At 53.5% G+C, this 27,155-nt stretch overlaps 2 protein-coding genes across 3 annotated transcripts in view; both read right to left on the reverse strand.

The window, feature by feature from the left end:
- Nucleotides 1–27,155, reverse strand: part of AP1S1 (adaptor related protein complex 1 subunit sigma 1) — a 339,237-nt gene that overhangs the window by 240,586 nt on the left and 71,496 nt on the right. The window lies entirely within an intron of this gene.
- Nucleotides 5,684–26,678, reverse strand: MUC3A (mucin 3A, cell surface associated). The gene is made up of 13 exons (XM_050783914.1): nt 26,411–26,678; nt 19,991–24,267; nt 13,368–19,281; nt 13,076–13,261; nt 10,893–11,008; nt 10,394–10,458; nt 9,307–9,455; nt 8,776–8,841; nt 8,252–8,414; nt 7,489–7,662; nt 7,305–7,396; nt 7,076–7,128; nt 5,684–6,913 (listed from the first exon to the last, which is right to left on the reverse strand). Exons 1-13 carry the CDS (start codon nt 26,469–26,471, stop codon nt 6,872–6,874), a joined length of 11,358 nt encoding a protein of 3,785 aa, XP_050639871.1. The 5' UTR covers nt 26,472–26,678; the 3' UTR covers nt 5,684–6,871.

Below are 27,155 nucleotides of genomic sequence, written 5' to 3' on the forward strand. Positions count from 1 at the left end.
AAAAAAATTAGCTGGGTGTGGTGGTGTGCACCTGTAGTCCCAGCTACTGGAGAGGCTGAGACAGGAGGAATGCTTGAGCCCAGGAGGTCGAGGCTGCAGTGAGCTGTGATTATGCCACTGCATTCCAGCCTGGGCAACAGAGAGAGACCTTGTCTCAAATAATAATAATAACAATCTTAAAAAATCAGAAAAGAACTCTTTATCTGTGATATTATGGCTTGTATTTCTACCATCATCATTTAAAAGAAGCCTCTTGAGAGGCACCGAGAGCCACCCTGGAATAGGAGATGGACGGTCCAGGAGGCTGTATTGACCGGGAGGAAGGAGCCTCTCTTTGGTGGAAGACAAGGGTCTCCAGTTGCGCCTTTTGAGTGTGGGGTGACGTGAAGTTTCTGGGAGGAGCTGTTCTGGAGTCCTGCGGCTCCCGGACAAGGGACGCAGTTTAGAACTCTACCTTCTCCAAGTGCTGCAAAGGGCACAAGGGCCAGAAAATGCCAGGGACCCACATGGGGACTGGAACTGGTATCCTGTTTTGTGCACATGAAGCTCCCAAGTGTTCCTAGTAAGGGTCCAGGAGGGGATGGTGCAGGGGAGAGGGACCAAGTGTCTGCCCCGGAAGGGCAGGGTCAGGGGTCTGAGGGGGTCAGCACTCTTTAGCTGAGAAAGGTGAAGCTGGGAGTGGAAATGGTTAACATCTATAAATTTGGGAAGAGAGTGGTGGAGCTGAGAACAGATTTGTTCACAATAGACAAAGGGGCAACCTTTGAAACTCGAGTGATGTAAAATCTGAAGCAATTACAAGGAGTGCTGTTTTATACAGAGAGTAATAGACTTACGCATTCAGCAAACATCAAAGGCTGGCTCTGCCTGGGCAGGTGCTCTGGAGGAGGCAGGGGGAATAAACAGTTTATAGGAGAGTTAATGAGATGGGATTGGGGCAGAAACGGCCACAGCCCAGTCTGCTGCTGGAGCTACGAGAGGGGGCCCGGGGCTGGAGGGGCACAGAGGGGACCTCTGGGGGCCTTCCATCTGGGCTGATGAGGGTACGGGGAGAGGGAGAGGCAGCGTTTGAGTTTGGTGGCGGTTGAGAAGTAGTACAGGAAGGAAGTATTATATTAACAGATGCTCAAAGGCCTTAGACAAATTCAGAACCACATTGTCTGAACTTACACGGAGCTAGGGAGAGAATTGGGATATGGGTAATCAGATTCCCTGGAGAAGATCTAATCTTGGGTGGCACTGGGATGAGCTGGGGTCACCCACAGCTCATTGGGGTGTGGGAAGGCCCAGAGACCCCCACACCCCAAAAATATTAAAAATATTTCCAGTCCCCATGTGGGTCCCTGGCATTTTCTGGCCCTTGTGCCCTTTGCAGCACTTGGAGAAGGTAGAGTTCAAGACTGCGTCCCTTGTCTGGGAGCCACAGGACTCCAGAACAGCTCCTCCCAGAAACTCCATGTCACCCCACACTCAATATATTAAAATATTAAAAATGGGCCAGGCATGGTGGCTCACTCATGCTTATAATCCCAGCGCTTTGGGAGACCAAGGTGGGAGGATTGCTTGAGGGCAGGAGTTTGAGACTAGCATGGGCAAAAATATTTTATTTTTTAATAAAAAAAAGTTTTAAAGTTAGGGCCGGGCACAGTGGCTCACACCTATAATCCCAGCACTTTGGGAGGCCAAGGTGGGCAGAACACAAGATCAGGAGTTCGAGACCAGCCTGGCCTACTTGGTGAAATCCCCTCTCTACTAAAATTACAAAAATTAGCTGGGCATGGTGGCAGGTGCCTGTCATCCCCACTACTTGGGAGGCTGAGGCAGGAGGGTTGCTTAAGCCCGGAAGGTGGAGGTTGCAGTGAGCTGAGATCCCGCCACTGCACTCCAGTCTGCTGAGCAAAAGAGCAATACTCAGTCTCAAAAAAAAAAAAAAAAAAAAAAAAAAAAAAAAAGCTACAGATGCCACTGGTAGTCTCTGATCTGACATCTAAACTGCTCCCCAAGGACCCAGAATCCATTCTTGGAGCAGGGCATGGTTTTCAGAGAACTGGGGTCTGCTACAGGAGGAGAGGCACGGGTACAGAAAACTGGGGTCTGCTAGAGGAGGAGAGCCGCGGGTGCAGAGAACTGGGGTCCACTAGAGGAGGAGAGGTGCAGGTGCAGAGAACTGGGGTCCTCTAGATGAGGAAAGGCAAAGGTGCAGAGAACTGGGGTCCTCTAGGGGAGGTGCAGAGAACTGGGGTCCTCTAGGGGAGGAGAGGCACAGGTGCAGAGAACTGGGGTCCTCTAGAGGGGGAGGGGAGGCATGGGTGCAGAGAACTGGGGTCCTCTAGAGGCAAAGGGGCGTGGGTGCAGAGAACTGGGGTCCTATAAGGAGAGGCGTGGGTGCAGAGAACTGGGGTCCTCTAGAGGGGAAGAGGGGCGCAGGGCGCAAATCGCCTGTCAAGTGATGGCCATGTTCATTATTTGCTGTGTGGCCCCAGGCAAATCACTCATCCTCTCTGAGCCTCCATATCCTTATCTGCCCTGACTTCCTTACACAGTCCTCCTGGTGACAATCATATGAGCTACGTGCTGGGGAATGGCCTTGTGAAGGGCAGAGCTCTCTACAAGAGGAGGGCAGGGGTCTCTGGATCTAATCAGACCTTCCAAAGCCCTCCGGAGTGGTCCTACTTGCCTGGCCTCACACCCTCCTGCTTTCTGCACTGGCCATAGATAGATGGTTTTCTGACTGTTTTACACACGAAGGGGTTCACCTGTGTTATCTTTGCCACACAATTATAAGCACCTCAGGGACAGGGGCTTTGGTTGCTTAGGGGCCATCTCTAACACTCGGCTGGGTACACCGAGGCAATGCCACCTGCTGACTCCTGGGGCCTTCATCATCACTGTCATCACCTCCATCACCCTCTCCTTGAATAATCTGACTAGAGAGATCTGCTGGGCCAGGCCTTGGGAGCAGGGATGCGAAGGACCCCTCCTAAGACCCATCCAGGCCCACAGCTTCCCACTCCTGTATATGAACTTAAAGGGAATCTATATGTTATTAATAAACTCTCATAATGTCCCCAAATCCACAGAGTTCATCACTCCAGCCCTTGAAACTCTCCCATCAGCTCCTCCCCACCTGTACCTCTCTCCGAACATGTCCGGGTGGGGTAAAGAGGTCTCATCTGTCAAGGCTTGGCAGACAGAAGCCGCCTCGGAGGGCCTGAGTCCCTGGCTAGGAGGATGGTGGGACTTCCCTGGTGGGTTACCTCGAAGGTGTCCTGCAGGGCTCCAGAGACCCCCACATCAGCTCCCTGCCCCCTCACGACCCCTTCTGCCCTCCCCACAGCCTTCAACTCAAGGTCTCCCTCTCCCACCTCTCCTCATCCCTGTCCACCCCTGCCAGGAAGGAATCAGAAAGTCTGCTTTTTATGAGGGAAATCAGCAGGTCAGAGCCATCTCTCAGACACAGCCACCACCAGGCTGAGCAAGGACCCCCAAACTCCTGTCTTTTCCCGCAGCCCCTCAGCCATTTTTTTAGATGGTTTTTTACTCGTGTTGTGAGACTGGAGGGCGGTGGTGCCATCTCACCTCACTGCAACCTCCACCTCCGCCTCCCATGTTCTAGTGATTCTCCTGCCTCAGCCTCCCAAGTAGCTGGGATTACAGGGGTGCCACACCATGACCAGCTAATTTTTGTATTTTTATTAGAGACGGGGTTTCACTATATTGGCCAGGCTGGTCTCAAACTCCCGACCTCAGGTGATCCACCCACCTCGGCCTCCCAAAGTACTGGGATTACAGGCATGAGCCACCACAACCGGCCCCGTCAGTCATTTCTAAATGGAGGGGATTCCCCAGGTGCACCTGAGGCTCCCCCAGGTCAAGAGAGGACACTGTCAGACAGCCCTCTGGATTCCCTCTCTCCCGACCAGGGCTGGCAGCATGTGCAGTGCCCCTGTGAGGCTTGGAAAGACCCATCCCTCCAGCAGATAAAGCCCCCAGGAGGAGGGTGGGCAGAGCCCACTGTCTGTGACAAAACCCCCTTATCCTCCGGGGGGAGCCTGGAGGGCAGAAGCTGTGGATTTCAGCCACTCCACGGCCAGGGGCTGTGTGCAGACCATCCCCTGCACACCACAGGCACCCACAGGTCTCCACAGTGACCCCTTCAGCAGCCCCAAGGCAAGATGAGGTCACAGCACGGGTCTCCAGCCCTGTGGCAGCCCCTTGCCATGCAAAGGGGAGGAGGCCACCTGCAACCCTGCTGCCTGAGGCAGGGGCGTGTACTATGACCACTCAGGAGCACTGGACCCGGAGCATCAGCCCAGGGGCACTCACCCTGTGTCAATGTAGCAGTAAAGGACGCAGAGAGCCAGAGAGCCAGCGTCGGAATCCAGATCACCAGCATTTCCCAGGGAACGGGCCCCTGGCTGCCCGCCTTCCCCCGTCAAGAGGGACCAAGAAATGAAAGCCTCCCAGGAAGGGATCAGCTATAAAAAGGACCCCAGAGACCTTTGCCTTGAAGAAGAGCAGTGCCTGTCCCAGGGTAGAGGTGAGGTGATGGCGTTGAGCAGGTAGCACGTGGTGACCACGGGGAGTTAAACGAAGGGCAGCCTGTCCACCCTCCTCCCTCATAAGTCCTGGAGAAGTCACTGCGCTGAGCCAGGGTCCCTCTCTCTCAGCGGAAGTCACAGGCACTGTGGGTGGGGCAGTGCAGGAGGGAGGGATGGAAGCTAGAGGTGTGAGCACACCATGGGTGACAAGAGGTGGGGGCCAAGAAGCACCAGGGAGCGGGTGACCATGGAGGGAGAAGCTCAGAACCATGGAAGGGGCAGCTGGCAACAGGCCAGACCAAGTGAAAGACCCTCCACTCCCACCCCCGAGAAGCCCCTCTCTCTTCCAGCAATCCCTCCCCATTCCCCGCCTCGACATGGTCCTTTCCAAATGTCCAGGGCTTTCCCTGGGGTCCCCAGCTTCCAACCCTTCTCCTGGGCGGGGTGCCCACTCACACCTGAGACTTTATGGTCCTGGTCTCCACCCCTGGCCAGACACAGAGGTGACGAAAGGCCATGGCCCGTCCCTGCCCAGGGCAAACATCACAGGGGCCTCTCCCAAGCCCGCACCCAAAGACCCAAGGGGACATGTTATTTCTGAACACCCTCGACTCCTCAGGCAGGCCTGACTGCCTGCAACAGCAGGAACAGAAGGGCCCTGTGCCAGCACAGACAGGCTCTGTTGTGTGCGTTTGCTATCAGGGTTTGGGAACCTTGTGGGGAATCCAGATCTTTGGGGAGGTCCAGCTTTACCCATCCTTGTAAAGGGTGACTGGACCAGGCAGCCCTAGCCCCTGGACCACCCAACTCCCTGAACCAGCACCAGCGGTCTAATTGCTCCCTAAGCCCCCAGTGTCAAGGTCAGGGCAGTGGTGGGGGTGGGGAGAGCACGGACGACAAAGCCCAAGGGGCCCCTGCCCCGAGTCACTCCCCAACAAAATGGGTTCCCCCCAACCTCTGTGTTTTCTGTGAGGAACATCATGGCCCCCAAGGGCTGCCCACAGACCCCTTCCTTCCTCCCTGGGAGACACGAGTGATCCCAGGATCCTCCTACTGCACCGCCTCTGGAAATCCCTGTTCTCCAATCAGGTGGAGAGCACTGCGGGGTGAAAGGGAGACAGACAGAGAGCAGTTTCTTTTACAGTAAACTCTATATTGTGTTCACATGGAGACCTGGAGATGTGCCGACTTCCGGTCCCCGAAGCCGATCTTCACTGCCAAGGAGATTGAGGATTTCAGGACTCAGAGTTATGGCAGGAATCAGGAATCAATCGAGGTGACATCAGGGAGAGAGGGACGGAGGAAGGAAAAGGGAGGGGATGGGTTTAAAAGGCAGTGGTGAGGTGAGAGGGGAGGAAGATCGAAGGGAGTGAGAAGGAGGGGGACTGAGGGGGCTGCCTTTCCTTGGGGACTGGGGAACTCATGCCCTGCCCCCACCCTCGGGGCTCCAGGGGTGAGAGAAAGAGGTGGAGAATAAAGAATCGGGCAGCAGGGTGATGGGGGGAACAGCAGCTGGGGTATTTAGGGCAGGGGGAGTTGGGGGCAGAACCAACTAATGGACCGGCTCAGAAGGGGAGAAGATACAAGGAATGAGAGCAAGAGAAACAGGGAATTGGGCAACGGAGTGATGGGGGGAACAGCAGCTGGGGTATCCTAAGACACAGAGGCTATCTATACCTTGCTAGGGACCAGGATGTGAGGAGAGGAGGGAGGATTTAGGGCTGGGGGACTGGGGGGCAGGATGCTTGAAGGAACGGAGTCAGAAGGAGAGGACATCTAAGGAATGAGAGCAAGAGACACAGCAGGGAGTTAGATCAGGAGAGGACAGGAGATGGGATGGGCTGCAGGCTGCCTCCAGGTTCAAAGTAAGAAACAGGCAGTAGGGAATTGAGAGAAAATAGGAACCAGGGCCGGAGACCAGGCGAAGGACATGAGGATTGGAGGATCCGAGAGAGGCAATGGCAACATGAGGGCTGAGACGGGAGGGCAGAGTAGGACCCAGAATTGACCAAGTCCATGTGGTTTACACAACAATGGTGTGAGATATCACACAGGAATGTTGTACCCATTTTGCAGGTGAGGAAACTGAGGCTCCTTACTGACTTGCCCAAGGTTCCGCAGTGGAAGAGCCTGCACCTGAACTGTGTCTCCTGGTGGGTTTCAGCCAAGTTGGAAAGACAAGGATGGGATTTGGGGGAACAGTCTCATTTTGCCCAAGAACAGCAGGTGCCTGGGCTGCTCCCGTTCTGGGGCCACCACTTGAAATGGACGCAGTGCAGAGCCTTGTGTCCCAGGCAGGGCAGAGGGGATGGTGACGGGGCCCGCAGGGCTCACACTGAGGATGAGGTCATCTCGGGTCTCTTGATGTGCACCTGTCACAGAGTCACAGTGAGGGAAGGGAAGGCAGAGCCACTGGTTTGGGCTGACACTGCTGATCCGAGCCCAGCCCCCTCTTTGCCCTGGTGGGGGTTGGGGAGGGAATCTGGAATGGAGGCTGGGAGAGTTCCTTGGGGTCCCCCTCTTTAGCCCCTCACCTTCATAGTGGTGTCCACGTTCTCCAAGGCCACACGGAAATTTTCATCCTTGTCTAGAGAGAGAGAGAGGGAGAGAGAAGAGGGGAGAAAGAGGAGGGGAGAGGGACGGGAGGGAAGGGAGAGGGGGACAGAGTAAATGCGAGGAAGGCAGGAAGGGCGTCTGTCCTCTCAATGTCCTCAGTGATGCCCAGGAAAGCCCCTGCCTGCTTCTCCAGGAGGTGGGACTCACCTGTTCCGTCGACCTCGAAACCCCAGTTTGAAAAAGTGCCCACGACTTCCTCATCCCAGGTCTCGAACCATTTCCTGTCCTGGTCCCAGGACCTAGGTGGGGCCGCCACGCGGTCAGACACAGCCGGCCCGCCTGGGGCCCCTCGGCCGCCCTCGCACCCCGGCCCCATCTTCCGCGCGCTCACCGGTCTAGGTACTGGCAGCTCCACAGTCCGGAGCGCACTGCCCAGACACCCAGCGCTAGTAGCAGCAGCAGCAGCAGCGCGGCGCCCGCCGTCAGGCCCCCGACCAGCGCCCTCCAGTGGATGGCCACCTCGCAGCGCGGGCCGGAGAACCAGTGCGTGTCCGTGGAGTAGCAGCTACGGGAGATCGCAGAGTCAGACCCTCTTCACCTCCGGACTCGGGGTCCACACGTGCACCTGGGTCCCCCGGGGCGGTGGGGGCGAAGGGTCGGGGCCCCAGCCTAGGGCAGCTGGGGCTTCCACCCTAGGGCAATCGGGGTCGTTCCACCCTAGACAAGGGGCCGGGAATCCACCCTAGAAGGAGGGGGCTGGGCTCCACCCTAGAACAACAGGGTGAGGTTCCGCCCTAGAACAAGGGGGCGGGACTCCACCCTAGGCAAGTGGCGGGATTCCACCCCAGATCAAGTGGGTAAGGCTCCACCAAAGGAGGGGGTGGGGTTCAACCCTAGAACGAGGGGACAGGGCCCCACCCTAGAATGAGTGGTCCCAGAACTAGGGGACGGGACTCAAGGGGGCAGGGCAAAGAAGCAGAGGTCCAGGGCAAGGCTCCACCTTCGGGCAAGGGGAATGGGCTTGGAGTCGGACTCTGGGGACAAGGCTCCACCATAGGGCCTGGGGGCGGACCCTGGGCGGAGCATGGGGCGGGGCTTCATCCTAGAATGAGTGGGCGGGGCTCGGCTGATGCTGATGGTCAGCGGTGCCTTACCGACAGGTGGGACCGCTCCTCTCCAGAACGCACTGGCCCTGGTGACAGTTGATGGCGTTGTCCACGCCCGACGTGCAACTGGTGACACAGCGGAGCCTGGTGGCCTCCACCAAGGGGAAGTAGAACTCCTCATAGCCCGCGGGAGCGGCGCGGCGGCAGATGGCTGAGGGGTTGGGGAGAGGGTTGCACAGAGACAAGGACCTCATCCATTCTATTCAGAGGCCTGATAATGGTGCCTCTGAAAATGCGGGAGGAGGATTCCATTTCCGAGGTGGGATTCCGTGGGGTAGACCCTGGGATTCGATGAGGGGAGTCCAGTACCACCACCCTCACCCTCTCCTCGTGGCCACATGCTGTCCTCAGGTGGAAGTCACTAATCAGCGCCAGGAAGGGCCGCCCTGGGCCATATCGCTTGCCTCCCCCAAAGGTCTCTCCCTGCCCCCGACTTCAATGGGCAAATGTCCCTGGTGGCTGGGATCAGAGCCACGGGAGAGCGACCACTCAACCCTTTACCCCACCCTCACCTTTCGGGGTCAGCTCTGTCCTGCTGTTGTTGTTCACCTTGATGGAGTCAGGCTTAAAACACAGGGCTGTGGGAACACAGGCACAGATGGAATGGGAGGGGGAGGTCAAGGGGTTAAGGTCAAGGGGTTAAGGTCAAGGGGTTAAGGTCAAGGGGTTAAGGTCAAGGGGTTAGGACCAGGAAGCAGGACAGGCACAGGGAGGGCAGGAAGGGCTGTCTCTGTCTGGGGGAGTGTGGAGGGGCCACAAGGGAAGACTCCTGTTCCCTCCCTCATCTCCCCTGAATAATTCGAGGTCTTCAGCCAGGAAATGCTGAGCATGATGATCAGGGGATCTTTTCCCCAGTACCCAGGTCCTGGGGAGACCCTCCCTAGCCCCACCCTTGATGACGTTGTGTGTGGACTCATTCCCCTTCTCCCAACCTGCCAGAGGTACCATAGGGTTGCCCCCCGAGCCCAGAGGGCCCCTGGCCCAGCTGGAGTGGGCTGGGGTGGCGACTCAGGCCCTGGCCCCTCCCTCCAGCCGGGGCTCACTCTGGGAGTCCTGGCAGCTGTCCGCATCCTGGCTGGCATTCTGCAGCGCCTCCTTCAGCGTCGTCTTCGCCTGCTCGTACTGGCTCTCCAGCTGGGAGCTGAAGGGCAGCTCCAGCAGGACCAGGTAGTCCACCACGATGCTGCCATTCCTGAGGGGTCCACGGCCTTAGAGAGTGCCCCAGCCAGGGGCACATGGGTCCTTGGAGGAGCACTCCAGAAGCAACCCAAAGTGCACCAGAAGCGGGAAAGGGGGCAGAGGTCCTGAGTCAGGATGCCACATGCATCCTTTTTAGAAGGGGCTGCCAGCATTCCTGACTTGGTCCGCCTGGGAAGGCAGGACAAGGAATAATTGACATAATTGACTTCCTGTCTCTGTGTGTTTTATAGAGACAAAGTCTGGCTCTGTCACCCAGGCTAGAGTGCAGTGGTGTAATTATAGCTCACTGCAGCCTCCAATTCCTGGGCTAAAGTGATCCTTACTCCTCAGCCTCCCAAGTATCTGGGACTACAGGTGTGCACTACCACACCGGGCTAATCATTTTACTATTATTATTATTACTATTTTTATTATTGTAGAGCTGGGTTCTCACTATGTTGCCCAGGCTAGTCTTGAACTGGTTTCAGGTGATCCACACGCGTAGCTCTCCCAAAGTGCTAGGATTGCAAGTGTGAGCCACCACATCTGGCCTGATGTTCTCCTTATGTTGCATCAAGCCATCATCCATTGGGCGCCCCTGGATGCGCTCTGTCTCCCTCTCTCTCTTTCTCTCTCTCTAATGCTGACCCACCCAGTAGAGCAGGGGCCAGCCAGAGGGGGACAAAGTCACCCATCCAGGCACCACCTTCCCACATGTCCCTGCAACTTCTCTCCTTCCAGTGTGCTGAGGAAGAGAGGTGCCATCTCTCCTCCAGAGAAATGGCCCCAGAAAACGATCTCAAAAAATACCCCAGGGAATGATTCCTTATGTAGCCCCTCCACCCCTCTCTTTATAAAATCTGATGATTACAAAAGAAAAGAATGGGTTTTTTCTGTGCACACATATCCCCCACCCAACACTGCCTCCACATCCCCCGATGGGTCTCCTACCTCAGGGACAGGATCTCCACACCCTTGAAGTTGAAGCCCCGCATGCCTGCAAAAATCTTCTGCATCTGAAACACCAAGGATCCCTGGGCTCACGTCCGAACCTGCAGACCTGAGGGCACCCAGATGCCCAATCCCAGCTCCAGGGGAGCACCCTTCAATTCCCCTCCCCTTCCAGGAGCCATGGCTCACACCTGTAATCCCAGCACTTTGGGAAGACAAGGCAGGCGAACCACAAGGTCAGGAGTTCGAGACTTGTCTGGCCAACATAGTGAAACCCCATCTCTACTAAAAATACAAAACATTATCTGGGTGTGGTGGCGTGCACCTGTAATTCCACCTATTCAGGAGGCTGAGGCAGGAGAATCACCTGAACCCGAGAGGCGGAGGTTACAGTGAGCCAAGATCGCGCCTTTGCACTCCAGCCAAGACAACAGTTCGAGACTCCGTCTCAAAAAAAGAAAAAGGAAAGAAAAAAAATTCCCCTCTCCTTGCCCTTTACCTGATTCCAGAAGGTCTTGTTGAAATCCCTGTAGGCCTGAGAAGTGTTGTCATTGAGGTCCGGCGAGAACTCCTGATCAACAGACACTTCCATGTCCACCTCAGTCTCCACTACATCTGCACACAGCATGCACGTCCCCGGTCACTTCTCTATCTGCGTCTGTCTGAAGCCACCAACACCACCCCCTCCCCAACCCACAGGCTCCTCCTGCTGCTCCTCTCCAAGATCCCTGAGGACTGATGCCCAGAGGCAGAGGCAGGAGAATCGCTTGAACCCAGGAGGCAGAGGCTGTAGTGAGCCGAGATCGCATCACTGCACTCCAGCCTGGGCCGCAGAGTGAGACTCTGTCTCAGAAAATGAAAAAGAGAGAGAGAAAAAAGAAAGAAAGAGCAAGAAAGGGAGAAAGCATTGTGTGAAGACGAGGGAAAGAAGGAAAGGAAAGAAAAGAAAGAAAGGAAGGAAGGAAGGAAGGAAGGAAGGAAGGAAGGAAGGAAGGAAGGAAGGGGAAAAGGAAGAAGGAAAGGAAGGAAGGAAGAAAGAAAGAAAGAAACAAACAAAGAAACAAAGAAAGAAGAAAGAAAGAAAGAAAGAAAGAAAGAAAGAAAGAAAGAAAGAAAGAAAGAAAGAAAGAGAGAGAGAGAAAGAAAGAAGGGAGGGAGGGAGGGAGGAAAGAAAGAAGGAAGGAAGGAAGGAAGGAAGAAGGAAAGAAGAGAGAGGAAGGAAGGAAGGAAGGAAGGAAGGAAGGAAGGAAGGAAGGAAGGAAGGAAGGAAAGTGTGGAGATGAGGGAAAACAGGCAGGAAGACAGCAGTCAGCCTGGGGTCCCTCCTGGCTGCCCGCATGGTGGGCGGAGATCCATGTCCAAATCCCCAGAACTGTGAGTATGCTACACCTTATGGCAAGGGAGGATGAAGGGTGCAGATTGAATTCCATTGCTAATCAGCCTAACTTTTTTTTATTGTTGAGATAGAGTCTCATTGTATCATCCAGGCTGGAGTGCAATGGTGGGATCGTAGCTCACTGCAGCCTTGACTTTCCAGGCTCAAGTGATGCTCCCACCTCAGCCTCCCAAGTTACTGGGACCACAGGCATGAGCCACCATGCCCAGGTAATTTTTTAAAATTTTTTGTAGAGGTGGGGTTCTCGCTGTGTTGCCCAGGATGGTCATGAACTCCTGGCCTCAACCGATCCTCCCTCCTCAGCCTTCCAAACTGCAGGGATTATAAGAAAATCAGCTGATTTTTGTTTTCCTTTGAGACAGAGTCTCGCTCTCCCTCTGTCATCCAAGCTAGTGTGCAGTGGCTAAACCTCAGCTCACTGCAACATCCGCCTCCTGGATTCAAACGATTCTCCTGCCTCAGCCTCCTGAGTAGTGAGGATTACAGGCACCTGCCACCATGCCCAACTAATTTTTGTATTTATAGTAGAGAGTTTCACCATGTTGGCCAGGCTGGTCTCGAACTCCTGATCTCAGGTGATCCTCCCGCCTCAGCCTCCCAAAGTGCTAGGATTACAGGTGTGAGCCACTGCACCCGGCCTAATCAGCTGATCTTGAGAAAATTAACATAGACTATTTGGGGAGGAGGCAAAATCATCACAGGAGTCCTTAACAGTGGAAGAAGCAATAGAGGAGGCCAGAGTTCATCAGAGGGAGATGAGGCTATGGCAGAAAGACACAGAGAGGTGCAGCCTTGCTGGCTTGGAAGATGGAGCCAGGGGCCCTGGCATACACAATGTTGGAGGCTCCAGAAGCTGCAAAGGGCAAAAAAATGTATTCTTTCCTGGAACCTCTGGAAGACAACACAGCCCTGGTGGTGCCTTGATTTCAGCCCAGTGACACCCACATCAGATTTCTAATCTACAGAATTCTGACATGATAATGTCGTGTTGTTCCAGCAGCCAGGTTTGTGTTTCTTGGTAGGGCAGCAGTTGGAAACTGATACAGCTCCAAGCAGCCCAAATCAGGAGATGACCCCAGGAGGGAGTGTGGTCCCAGCCACCTCCTAAGGGTGAGGATGGAGAGGAGCATGACATGGGGCAGTGGAGGGAATGGGAGAGATGGCAGGGAGGGAAGGACTGAGCAAAACGCCATGGGTGCCTCCAGGCCCCACAGAGGGGTAAGTCTGGGGAGAGTCAGTGACACCCTCTGGGAGGAAGTGCAGAAGGCATAGCTCTGGCGACTCACCTAGATCCACCTGTTCCACAGCAAACTCACAACGGGAACCATAGAAGGTGCTGGGGCACTGGCACTTGAGGTTATCCCACTGACCCCCGTTGAGGCAGCTGGTCTGGAACTGACAGCGGTCCCCAGAGAACCCCGGACGGCAAGCACACTGGCCCTGTTCCCAGGTGCCGCCATTGTCACAGGTGCCTGGGAAACACAAGAAACAAGGGAAGTTCAGGATAAAGCCTGATCTCGGTGACATAGAAATTTTGCAGGGAAGGAAGGAGGGGAACAGAGAGGCAGAAGGTCCAACCTGCAGTGGTGGTCAACGTTGACTGTGTGGTCTGAGAAGTGGTGGGAGTTGTCCTGCGTGATGTAAGGGTGGTAGGAGTCTGGGTAGTGGCCACTGGTGTCTCTGAAGTCCTGGTGGTGGATGGGGAGGAGTGTGCTGACTTGCTTGAAGTCCTCAGGATGGTCGAAAGGCTACTGCTTGGTTTCGTGGTGAGCGGGACGGTAGAGACGCCAGGAAGATGTGGGGGGATCACAGAGATGGTGCTCAACCAGGTCTCACTGGTGGGCATTTCAGTACTTGTGAAAACCGTGTTTGTGGGTACAGCCCCAGTGCCAGTGGAACTGGAAGCATTCGTTGTGATGCTGGACTCACTTTCTGGCGTCATGGAAGAAGTATCCATATATGTAGCAAGGGTAGTTTGCATACTGATGGAGCTAGGACAGGTGACCATTTCGGTAGTAAAGGGAAGCACTGCTAATGGGGTGGTGGGAGGAGAAGTAGCTTCAGTGCTGGAATCCATTTCAACACACGGATCAGTGGGAGAGGCAGGGACTATGGTAATTGTTATAGTTTCTGGACAGGGTGTGGTGGAGGGAAGGGAAATATAAGAAAAGGGGGTTATTTCAGTGAGAGCTGTGGTCAGAGAGGAGCTGGTTGGAGAAGTGCTGGTGGTTGCAGAGGAAGAGAGAGTAGGAAAGGCTGTGATAGAAGAGGAGCCCACATTTTCTGTACTGAAAGTGTATGCTGAAGAAGGAACAGAATGAGTGGTGGTAGAGAACAATGGAGTTATGCTGGCGGAAGATGGAGAAGAGGACATGATAGTGTGTGTTGAGGACCAGATGATGGTACTAAAAGAAGTCAAGATTGCGTTTGTAGATGTACTTCCCCTAGTGAAAGATTCTGTAGTGAACTCACTTGTAGATGTGAGTGAAGTTTGCAATGAGGGAGTAGAAGCACTTGTTTGAAGGGTGGAGGAATGTGTGCTAGGAATGGGAACCTGTGATGTTGACATGATCGTGCTCAAGGCTGTTGATGGAGTAAGAGTGTGAAGAGTGGACATGGAGAAATCTGTACTTCCAAAGTTAACAGTAGTAGGTACAGGAGATGTTTGGGTCCCAGTGGCAGACGTCAGTACAGGAGGGGTCTGTGTTGGGGTTTCAGGTGTAACAACAATACTTGTGCTAAAGGAAGTGATTGGGGTGTTCTCAGTACTTCTGAGGGTCGTTCTCACAGTGGACATGGTGGGAGAGGTTGTGCCCACAAGGGATGATGTTTCTGTGCTTTGGATGGAGGGAGAGGATGAAATGATGCGTGTTGGGGTTGATAAGCTACCAATATCCGTGGGTATAGAGGGAAGGTCTGTGGTTGTAGTCAATGAAGTACTGGTTCCCACAGATGAGGGGGTGAGAGTTTGTACGGTTGTGGTCGGGATGTCTGTACTCTGAGAAGCTGGAGTTACAGGTGTGGAAGTCACCCCAGTCTCTGAGGTAGTAAAATGTGAGGTGATGGCAGTTGTGGATGTGCTGACTGTGGAGTAGCTGGTTGAAGAAGTGAAGCTGGGAGTACTGTGTGAGGTGGTCTCAGTGTTGGTGATGGAAGAAGTGAAGCTGGGAGTATCGGGTGAGGTGGTCTTGGTGGTGGTGATTGAAGAACTGAAGCTGGGAGTACTGTGTGAGGTCGTCGCAGTGGTGGTGATTAAGGAAGTGAAGCTGACAGTACTTTGTGAGGTGGTCTCGGTGGTGGTGACTGAAGAAGTGAAGGTGGGAGTACTGTGTAAGGTGGTCTCACTGGTGGTGATTGAAGTGAGGCCAGGAGTAACGTGTGAGGTTGCCTCGGTGGTGGTGACCACAGAAGTGAGGCCAGGAGTACTGTGTGATGTGGTCTTAGTAGTGGTGATTGAAGAAGTGAAGCTTGGAGTACTGTGTGAGGTGGTCTCAGTGGTGATGATCGAAGACGTGAAGCTGGGAATACTGTGGGATGTGATCTCAGTGGTGGTGATTGAAGAAGTGAAGCTGGGAGTAGTGTGGGATGTGGTCTCAGTGGTGGCGATCAAAGAAGTGAAGCTGGGAGTACTGTTTGAGTTGGTCTTGGTGGTGGTGATCAAAGAAGTGAAGCTGGGAGTACTGTGTGAGGTGGTCTCAGTGGTGGTGATTGAAGAAGTGAAGCTGGGAGTACTGTGGGATGTGGTCTCGGTGGTGGTGATCAAAGAAGTGAAGCTGGGAGTACTGTTTGAGGTGGTCTCGGTGATAGTGATCAAAGAAGTGTATCTGGGTGTACTGTGTGAGGTAGTCTCGGTGGTGGTGATTGAAGAAGTGAAGCTGGAAGTACTGTATGAGGTGGTCTCGGTGGTGGTGATCGAAGAAGTGAAGCTGGGAGTATTGTGTGAGGTGGTCTCGGTGGTGGTGATCAAAGAAGTGTAGCTGGGTGTACTGTGTGAGGTAGTCTCAGTGGTGGTTATTGAAGAAGTGAAGCTGGGAATACTGTGTGAGGGGCTCTCACTGGTGGTGATTGAAGAAGTGAAGTTGGGAGTACTGTGTGATGTGGTCTCCATGATAGTGATTGAAGAAGTGAAGCTAGGAGTACTGTGTGAGGGGGTCTCAGTGGTCGTGATTGGAGAAGTGAAGCTGGGAGTACGGTGTGAGGTGGTCTCGGTGGTTGTGATTGAAGAAGTGAAGCTAGGAGTACTGTGTGAGGTGGTCTTGGTGGTCGTGGTTACCAAGTTTGTTGTAGGAACTGTGGCTGTTACTGTGGTTGGAAGAGACAAAGAGGTGGGTCGGAGAGAGGTCACAGTGGACAATGTACCGGTCATACTGGTGGAATAGGTGGTTCTGACCATGGAATCTGTGAGAGCACTAGTAAGAGAAGTAGGGTAGGTGGTCTCAGACGCAGGTGTAGAACTGGTGTCGTAATTGGATAATGTGGTCACCAGGGAAGACAAAGGGGTGGTGTTTGTGGTACCAGTGGTGATCGCTTCTGTACTTGGGACAGGCATAGAAGATGAAATGCTACTGGTGAATGATGGTAACATATTAGTGGCTGTGGGCAGAGGGTTGGTAGTTGTCATAGATGTCATTGTATATGTGGAGGTGATTGAAGAAGTGGTGGGGGGAGTAGAACTCACTGCTGTTTTGAAAGATCCTGTGGAAATGTCAAGGGTAGGAGTCAGTGTGGTGGTCTCAGGGGATGTGGCTGTTGAACTGGTCCATGTAGTCTGACCTGTGCCTTTAGTTGCTACAGTGGAAGAAGGTGTTTCCATCGTTGTAAATGTTGTGAATGACGTGGTGGTTGTGGGTGATGGGGTGGATCCAGCTGTTGTGTGGAGTGTACTGGTGATGGATGGAGGTGAGGAGATACTCTCGGTGTGAGTGGTCCCTGCACTGCTGGCAGACATGGAAGAGGAAAATGAATATGTTGCTGGGAAGCTCGTCAGGAGGGAAGTTGTCTGAGTGCCCTCAGTACTTGTGAGAGTTGGTCTCTCGCTGGGAGTGGTGGCAGAGGTCATGCTGACAAGGGATGAGGTTTCTGTATTCTGGATGTTGGGGGAAGATGGGATGTCACTTGTGGACACTGCTGAGGTACTGGAAACAGCAAATGTTGAGGAGAGAACTGTTGTTGTAGTCAAGGATTCAGTAGAGCTCACAGGAGAGTGGGTGATAGTTGTGGGTGTTGTCGAAGGGATGTCTGTAGTCAGAGAAGATGGGGTCATGGTTGTGGAAGTCACCATGGTACCTGAGGTAGGCGAAGCTGAGGAGATGGCAGTTGTGGTTGTACTGCTTGTGGAGTAGATGGTTGAAGAAGTGAAGCTGGGAACACTGTGGGAGGTGGTTTCAGGAGTGGTGGTTACCAAGGTTGTGATAGGAGTCGTGGCAGTTTCTATGGTTAGGAGAGAGGAAGAGGTGGGCGGGAGAGAAGTCTCAGGGAACAATGTACCTGTCATACTTGTGGGGTAGCTGACGTCGGTCGTGGAGTCTGTGGCTGTGCTAGTGGGAGAAGTAGTGTAGGTGGTCTCAGATGTAGGTCTAGACCTGGTGATGGTAGTGGGGAGTGTGGTCACCAAGGTGGATAGAGGGGTAGTGTTGGTGTTATGACTGGTGATTGTTTCTGTGCTCAGGACAGGTGTAGAATATAAAATGCTACTGGTGAGTGATGATAACGTATTACTGGCTGTGGGCCAGGAAGTCGTTCTTGCCATAGAAGTCACTGTATTGGTGGGAGTGACTGAAGAAGTGATGGGAGGAGTAGAAGTCATGGCTGTTGTGAGAGATTCTGTGGACATGTCAGTTGTAGGAGTCAGTGTGGTGGTCTCAGGGAATGTGGCTACAGAGCTGGGGAAGGTGGTCTGACCTGTGCCTGTAGTTGCTACAGTGGTTGAAGGTGGTTCCATCATTGTGGATGTGGTGAATGAGGTGGTGGTTGTGGGCGATGGGGTTGATTCATCTGTTGTGTAGAGTGTACTGGTGCTGGCTGGAGGTGACGAGATACTCTCTGTGTGAGTGGTCCGGGCACTGCTGGCAGGCATGGAAGAGGAAAATGAATATGTACTTGAGAAGGTCGTCAGGAGAGAACTTGTTGGAGTGCTGTCAGTACTTGTGAGAGTTGGTCTCTCACTGGGAGTGGTGGCAGAGGTCATGCTGACAAGGGATGAGGTTTCTGTATTCTGGATGCTGGGGGAAGATGGAATGACACTTGTGGACATTGCTGAGGAACTGGAAACAGTGAATGTTGATGTGAGGTCTGTTCCTGTAGTCAGGAAGCCAGTAGAGCCCACGGAAGGGTGGGTGATAGATGTTGGTGTTGTCGAAGGGATGTCTGTAGCCAGAGAAGACGGGGTCATGGTTGTGGAAGTCACTATGGTACCTGAGGTAGGGGAAGCTGAGGAGATGGCAGTTGTGGATGTGCTGACTGTGGAGTAAATGGCTGATGAAGTGAAGCTGGGGGTACTGTGGGAGGTAGTATCAGGGGTAGTGGTGGGGAATGTAGTCAACAAGGTGGATAGAGGGGTGGTGTTGGTATTATGACTGGTGATCATTTCTGTGCTTGGGACAGGTGGAGAAGATAAAATGCTACTGGTGAGTGATGATAACGTATTAGTGGCTGTGGGCCAAGAAGTCGTAGTTGTCATAGAAGTCACTGTATTGGTGGGAGTGATTGAAGAACTGATGGGGGGAGTAGAAGTCATGGCTGTTGTTAGAGATTCTGTAGAAATGTCAGTTGCAGGAGTCAGTGTGGTGGTCTCAGGGAATGTGGCTGTAGAGCTGGGGAAGGTGGTCTGACCTGTGCCTGTAGTTGCTACAGTGGTTAAAGGTGGTTCCATCGTTGTCGAGGTGGTGAATGAGGTGGTGGCAGCGGGTGACAGGGTGGATTCAGCTGTTGTGTGGAGTGTACTGGTGCTGGCTGGAGTTGAAGAAATAGTCTCTGTGTGAGTGGTCCCAGCACTGCTGGCAGACATGGAAGAGGAAAATGAATATGTACTTGAGAAGGTCGTCAGGAGAGAACTTGTTGGAGTGCTGTCAGTACTTGTGAGAGTTGGTCTCTCGCTGGGAGTGGTGGCAGAGGTCATGCTGACAAGGGATGAGGTTTCTGTATTCTGGATGCTGGGGGAAGATGGAATGACACTTGTGGACATTGCTGAGGAACTGGAAACAGTGAATGTTGATGTGAGGTCTGTTCCTGTAGTCAGGAAGCCAGTAGAGCCCACAGAAGGGTGGGTGATAGTTGTTGGTGTTGTCGAAGGGATGTCTGTAGTCAGAGAAGACGGGGTCATGGTTGTGGAAGTCACTATGGTACCTGAGGTAGGGGAAGCTGAGGAGATGGCAGTTGTGGATGTGCTGACTGTGGAGTAAATGGCTGATGAAGTGAAGCTGGGGGTACTGTGGGAGGTGGTATCAGGGGTAGTGGTGGGGAATGTAGTCAACAAGGTGGATAGAGGGGTGGTGTTGGTGTTATGACTGGTGATCATTTCTGTGCTTGGGACAGGTGGAGAAGATAAAATGCTACTGGTGAGTGATGATAACGTATTAGTGGCTGTGGGCCAAGAAGTCGTAGTTGTCATAGAAGTCACTGTATTGGTGGGAGTGATTGAAGAACTGATGGGGGGGGAGTAGAAGTCATGGCTGTTGTTAGAGATTCTGTAGAAATGTCAGTTGCAGGAGTCAGTGTGGTGGTCTCAGGGAATGTGGCTGTAGAGCTGGGGAAGGTGTCTGACCTGTGCCTGTAGTTGCTACAGTGGTTAAAGGTGGTTCCATCGTTGTCGAGGTGGTGAATGAGGTGGTGGCAGCGGGTGACAGGGTGGATTCAGCTGTTGTGTGGAGTGTACTGGTGCTGGCTGGAGTTGAAGAAATAGTCTCTGTGTGAGTGGTCCCAGCACTGCTGGCGGACATGGAAGAGGAAAATGAATATGTACTTGAGAAGGTCGTCAGGAGAGAACTTGTTGGAGTGCTGTCAGTACTTGTGAGAGTTGGTCTCTCACTGGGAGTGGTGGCAGAGGTCATGCTGACAAGGGATGAGGTTTCTGTATTCTGGATGCTGGGGGAAGATGGAATGACACTTGTGGACATTGCTGAGGAACTGGAAACAGTGAATGTTGATGTGAGGTCTGTTCCTGTAGTCAGGAAGCCAGTAGAGCCCACAGAAGGGTGGGTGATAGTTGTTGGTGTTGTCGAAGGGATGTCTGTGGTCAGAGAAGACGGGGTCATGGTTGTGGAAGTCACTATGGTACCTGAGGTAGGGGAAGCTGAGGAGATGGCAGTTGTGGATGTGCTGACTGTGGAGTAAATGGCTGATGAAGTGAAGCTGGGGGTACTGTGGGAGGTGGTATCAGGGGTAGTGGTGGGGAATGTAGTCAACAAGGTGGATAGAGGGGTGGTGTTGGTATTATGACTGGTGATCATTTCTGTGCTTGGGACAGGTGGAGAAGATAAAATGCTACTGGTGAGTGATGATAACGTATTAGTGGCTGTGGGCCAAGAAGTAGTTGTCATAGAAGTCACTGTATTGGTGGGAGTGATTGAAGAACTGATGGGGAGAGTAGAAGTCATGGCTGTTGTGAGAGATTCTGTAGAAATGTCAATTGTAGGAGTCAGTGTGGTGGTCTCAGGGAATGTGGCTGTAGAGCTGGGGAAGGTGGTCTGACCTGTGCCTGTAGTTGCTACAGTGGTTGATGGTGGTTCCATCATTGTGGATGTGGTGAATGAGGTGGTGGTAGTGGGCGATGGGGTGGATTCAGCTGTTGTGTGGAGTGTACTGGTGATGGCTGGAGGTGAGGAGATACTCTCTGTGTGAGTGGTCCAGGCACTGCTGGCAGGCATGGAAGACGAAAATGAATATGTCCCTGGGAAGGTCGTCAAGAGGGAACTTGTCGGAGTGCTGTGTGTACTGGCAAAAGTTAGCCTTCCACTGGGAGTGGTGGCAGAGGTCATGCTGACAAAGGATGAGGTTTCTGTATTCTGGACAGTGGGAGATGAGGGAACGACAGTTGTTGGCCTTGCAGACATGCTGGAGACTATGTACACTGAGGTGAGGTCTGTCATCATAGGTAATGAACTAGTGATGCCCACAGATGAGGGAGTGATGGTTGTTGGTTGTGAGGTAGGGATACCTGTACTCAGAGTAGATGGGATCATGGATGTAGAAGTCATCATGGTACCCAAGGTTGTGGGAACTGAGGTGATGGCAGCTGTGTATGAGCTGTCTGTGGAGTAGATGGTTGAAGAAGTGAAGCTGGAGGTACTATGTGAGGTGATCTTGGTGGTAGTGGTGGTGGTTACCAAGTTTGTGGTAGGAGTTTTGGCTGTTTCTGCGGTTGAGACCAAGGGAGAGGTGGATGGAATAGAGGTGGCAGTGGATGATGTCTCTGTCATAGTGGTGGGATAGGTGATTTCAGTCGTGGAGTTTGTACCAGGGCCACTCGGAGAATTAGGATAGGTGGTCTCAGATGTAGTCATAGATGAGACATTTGTAGTGGGGAGTGTGGTTACCAAGATAGATGGAGGGATTGTGTTTGTGGTGCCACTGGTGATTGCTTCTGTGCTTGGGACAGGTGTAGAAGACAGAGTCATACTGGTCAGTGATGTAAAATAATTGGTGGTTGTGGGAGGAGAGGTCATAGTTGTCACAGAAGTCACTGTATTTGTGGAAGTGACTGATGAAGTAATGGGAGGAGAAGTCACAGCTGTTGTGAGAGATTCTGTGGACATGTCAGTTGTAGGAGTCAGTGTGGTGGTCTCAGGGAATGTGGCTGTAGAGCTGGGGAAGGTGGTCTGACCTGTGCCTATAGTTGCTACAGTGGTTAAAGGTGGTTCCATCGTTGTCGAGGTGCTGAATGAGGTGGTGGCAGCAGGTGACAGGGTGGATTCAGCTATTGTGTGGAGTGTACTGGTGCTGGCTGGAGGTGAAGAAATAGTCTCTGTGTGAGTGGTCCCAGCACTGCTGGCAGACATGGAAGAGGAAAATGAATATGTACTTGAGAAGGTCGTCAGGAGAGAACTTGTTGGAGTGCTGTCAGTACTTGTGAGAGTTGGTCTCTCACTGGCAGTGGTGGCAGAGGTCATGCTGACAAGGGATGAGGTTTCTGTATTCTGGATGCTGGGGGAAGATGGAATGACACTTGTGGACATTGCTGAGGAACTGGAAACAGTGAATGTTGATGTGAGGTCTGTTCCTGTAGTCAGGAAGCCAGTAGAGCCCACAGAAGGGTGGGTGATAGTTGTTGGTGTTGTCGAAGGGATGTCTGTAGCCAGAGAAGACGGGGTCATGGTTGTGGAAGTCACTATGGTACCTGAGGTAGGGGAAGCTGAGGAGATGGCAGTTGTGGATGTGCTGACTGTGGAGTAAATGGCTGATGAAGTGAAGCTGGGGGTACTGTGGGAGGTGGTATCAGGGGTAGTGGTGAGGAATGTAGTCAACAAGGTGGATAGAGGGGTGGTGTTGGTGTTATGACTGGTGATCATTTCTGTGCTTGGGACAGGTGGAGAAGATAAAATGCTACTGGTGAGTGATGATAACGTATTCGTGGCTGTGGGCCATGAGGTTGTAGTTGTCATAGAAGTCACTGTATTGGTGGGAGTGATTGAAGAACTGGTGGGGGGAGTAGAAGTCATGGCTGTTGTTAGAGATTCTGTAGAAATGTCAATTGCAGGAGTCAGTGTGGTGGTCTCAGGGAATGTGGCTGTAGAGCTGGGGAAGGTGGTCTCACCTGTTCCTGTAGTTGCTACAGTGGTTGAAGGTGGTTCCATAGTTGTGGACGTTGTGAATGAAGTGGTGGTAGCGGGTGATAGGGTGGATTCCGCTGTTGTGTGGAGTGTACTGGTGATGGCTGGAGGTGAGGAGATACTCTCTGTGTGAGTGGTCCCGGCACTGCTGGCAGACATGGAAGAGGAAAATGAATATGTTGCTGGGAAGGTTGTCAGGAGGGAACTTGTCGGAGTGCTGTGTGTACTTGCAAAAGTTGGTGTCCCACTGAGAGTGGTGGCAGAGGTCATGCTGACAACGGATGAGGTTTCTGTATTCTGGATGCTGGGGGAAGATGGAATGACACTTGTGGACATTGCTGAGGAACTGGAAACAGTGAATGTCGATGTGAGGTCTGTTCCTGTAGTCGGGAAGCCAGTAGAGCCCACAGAAGGGTGGGTGATAGTTGTTGGTGTTGTCGAAGGGATGTCTGTAGTCAGAGAAGACGGGGTCATGGTTGTGGAAGTCACTATGGTACCTGAGGTAGGGGAAGCTGAGGAGATGGCAGTTGTGGATGTGCTGACTGTAGAGTAGATGGCTGAAGAAGAGAAGGTGGGAGTACTGTGGGAGGTGATCTCAGTAGTGGTGGTTACCAAGTTTGTCATAGGAGTTGTGGCTGTTTCTGTGGTTGGGAGAGAGGAAGATGTGGGTGGGAGAGAAGTCTCCGTGGACAATGTACCTGTCACACTTGTGGAGCAGGTGATTTTGGTTGTGGAGTCTGTGGCTGTGCTAGTGGGAGAAGTAGGGTAGGTGGGCTCAGATATAGGTGTAGACCTGGTGATGGTAGTGGGGAGTGTGGTCACCAAGGTAGATAGAGGAGTGGTGTTTGTGATACCACTGGTGATTGTTTCTGTGCTCAGGACAGGTGTGGAAGATAAAATGGTACTGGTGGGTGATGACAGTGTATTAGTGGCTGTGGGCCAGGAGGTGGTCGTTGTCACAGAAGTCACTGTTTCTGTGGAAGTGATTGAAGAAGTGACGTGGGAAGTGGAAGTCACCGCTGTTTTGAGAGTAGTAAATACTGGGGCTGGGGACATGGTCGTATGGACGCTTCCAGTGGGCTGGGGAATCCTTTCTGTGGTTCTAATTGTAGAGAAGACCATAGTGTGGAAGGTTGTGTCTGTGGCTGACACAGAGGAGGAGGGTGTCACTGTCACTATGGGAGTTTCCCTCGCAGTGGTGGTAGAGAGAGATGTCACGGCTGACGTTCCTTTCTCGGTAGTGGTCATAGGGTAAGTCCTGGTGAGGGTGGTCACTGGCTTCTGTGTCACGGGAGTGGGGGTGTAAGAGCTGGTGAAGGCCACCTGCGTCGTGGTCACACAGATGGAGGTGGGGTGGGAGATGGTGATTGTAAAGCTCGTTGGATACACGCACTCAGTGGTGGCCGAATAGACCAACACAGTGGGTGGAGTGGTTTCAACCTTGAAAGCAAACTTGGACGTCGGGGTGGTTGAGGTGTTGGAACTGACTGGAGAGGTGAGCAGTGTTTCAGAGATGAGTGTGTCATGGGGGGAGGTAATGAGCGTCATAGGTGCATTTTCCCTGTGGCCAGGAGCAGGCGAGGCAAGCTGGGGGACACCGAGTGGCCGCCCAGCCAGGTCTCTGGAGTGTGGAGAATTGCTGAGCACAGCGCGGGCTGCTTCCGCCCTGGGGAAAGGCACATGAGAGATGGATGTGGCCGTAGATACAGTTCCTGCATTGGCAGCAGAGCAGAGGAATCCACTGGTAAGTCCGTGGGTCGTTTTGTCACATCACTCATGTAAGTTACTCACTCACTCCCATTTTCCAGGCAGCATCACAGAGGGCAGGGTATGCCACAGCTCACTCCTGCATCAGAGGCAGCTTGGAGCTGGGCGCTTTGTGGTGCTGGAGCCCACTGCCTGTCTGCTCCTAGGGGAGCAGTGGGGCATGGTAGCGCTCATTCCTTACCCGGCCTTGGCCTTGTCATGGCAGGTCCTCCTGTCCTGGGATAGCCAAGCTGGGCAGAGCCTCCCTCCTCTTCCTTCCCTCCTCTGGTCACACGCAGGCCCCTCCTCCCTCTGCCCCTTCCTCTCCTCTCCCTGCTGCTGCCTGGAGTCCTCCCATCCCCTCCATTAACCTTCTGCTCCCACCACTGCTTCTCCCCGCACCCTGCTCCTGTCTGAGCTGACTACTCCTTTCAAAGAGAAAAAGAGAGAATATAGCCAAGTCCTAGCAAGGGGCACATCACAAAAACCATGAGACAGAGAAAGTTGCACAAAGAGGGCCAGGCGCAGTGGCTCACGCCTGTAATCCCAGCATTTTGAAAGGCCAAGGCAGGTGACCACTTGAGGTCAGGAGTTCGAGACAACTCTGACCAACATGGTGAAATCCATTCTCTACTAAAACAAAATACAAAAATTAGCCGGGCGTGGTGGCGTGTACCTGTAGCTGAGTCAGGAGAATCGCTTGAACCCGGGAGGCAGAGGCTGCAGCGGGCTGAGATGGCGCCACTGCACTCCAGCCTGGGAGACAGAGCAAGACTCCGTTAAAAAAAAACACACAAAAAACTGCCCAGAGAACACCAAGGAGAAACAGAAGCTAAGCTTACACACGCTAATGACTTCAAAGGGCGTGGAGTGAGGATCACACGGAGAGGTAGAGAGACAGGATGGAGAAGGAAACTTCCAGAAGGAGCTAACTCAGCAGTCAGGCGTGATGAGTTCCGGAGACCTTAAGGCTTAGCAGTGAGTGTTCATCACAAAAATAGACATATTTTTCTATAACTATTCCCTTTTGGCTGTGGAATTCATTCGTTTACAAGCATGAACCCCAGCATGTGGATTTCAACCCATTTCACAGTTGGTGACAGTTAGGATCAGAGATCCAGCTGTCAGAGGTGTCGGGGAGGAGGAAGACAGGCAGCCACAGCAGATGGGAAGTGGGAAGTACCCGATCTGATACCCCTCACCTCGGGCACAGCCCATCTTGTGGCTGAGAGCTGTTGTGTCACGTCTCAGCCTAGCTCATGGGTGCCAGGGAAGTGGGGTCAGGGATTATGAGAATCCCCAGGCTACAGCCCTTGGCTCCAGGATGTGGCCCTGGAGGTGACTGAGAAGAGGACTCATGGGCCTCTGGCTGGGTGGCCTGGGATCGGGGATCAGAAGCAGACACTGAAAGAGAAAAGAGAAGTACAGAGGAATTGCGGGGTGTTCCTGCAGGGCAGAAGAGAGAAGCCTGGGACCCCATGCTGAGTAGTCTCAGACGCATCCCTGAAAGTGAAGCAGACTTCAGGAGCTCCCTGCCCGGGCCCTGGTACCAACAGCTGTGCCCAGACACACGGGCCCTGGCCGGGGTGAGAGAGTGATGGCAGAGCTGGGGAGGAGCCGCTGGGGGACAAAAGGTAAAGAGGCTGAAAGCCAAGGACAGAGACCAGGGGCAGAAGTTAGAGGGCTGTCAGGGAGGGAGAGGCCAGTGTGGACAGGGCACTGGATCTGGGGGCGTGAGGTGGGTGACAGAAGTAGCCAAGGCAGGAAGGCCACTGCTCTGGGAAGATCTAAGTCCCACCCTCCACCCTCCGGCGGCAGATACACGTTGGAGTGCAGCCCCTGCAACCTGCTCAGTGCTTGGTGGAGAATGGCAGCGGGGACCCACTCTTTCCCAATCTCGGCTTTTCCTGCACCTGAAGCTCTGGGAGAAACCTCTCCTCATCGCCCCCTCCCCGCATCAGGCCGTGCCTCGGTTCTGTCTGCACCCAGAGCTCCAATCGGCGCCTTCTTATCCCGCCTCCCCAGGCCTCACAGCCACCTTTCCCTTCTGTTTCCTGGAATATCGTATCAGGAACTTCTCTCCATTCCCCTCCCACCTCTCCTCCTTACCCGTGGCCCCTGCGGAGGCCTTGAGCATCCAAAGGAGGCAGAGGAGCCCCAGCAGCTGCATGAGCCCAGCGGGCAGAGGGCTGGGGCAGAGCAGCCTTCAGGATCAGGACAGCGGCAGGGACGTGGCCCTAGGGCATGCACTTAATGAAAGCGTCCGTTATCTGTTTTGCTGAGCGTCAGGGCTGAGCGCAGCCTCACCTTTGCACCGCCGCACCTCACCCCTTTTCCTCCCTTCTCCGTGCATCCAGACAGACCGACGTCAGCGCTGTGAGAAGCAGAACACCGGGAAAAAGACAGGACAAGTCCAGAAAGTGTCTGGCAGAAAGAGTTGCTATTGGCTCAGCCCCACAGCCTACCTGGCTCACGTGGAGCTCCCTGAAAGCTTCCCTTCCTCCCCGACACTGGTGGAGGGTACCCTTGACGGAGGGCGTGGACTCTGGAGTCTGCATCGACTCCTGCAGCCTCTCCTTAGTTTTCAATTCCTCCTGCTGAGGCAGTGCAACCTCGCTCTCCTTCAAGCCCCTTCTGTCCCTCCTTTTGCCCCTGCTCCCTCCTGCTCCCGGCAGGACCCCACAGGCCACACAAAAACGTGGGAGTAATTAACACAGAATTCCGTCTGAAGTCATTTTATTATCTGAAGAGTTGGGGCTAGGTCCCAGAAAAGGAAACACGGATGACCAAAGGAAACACTCAAAAATACTAGTCTGGGCCCAGCACGGTGGCTCGCGCCTGTATTCCCAGTGCT

This window comes from Macaca thibetana, chromosome 3 (genome assembly GCF_024542745.1).
Source record: "Macaca thibetana thibetana isolate TM-01 chromosome 3, ASM2454274v1, whole genome shotgun sequence".
Classification (NCBI taxonomy): Eukaryota; Metazoa; Chordata; class Mammalia; order Primates; family Cercopithecidae; genus Macaca; species Macaca thibetana.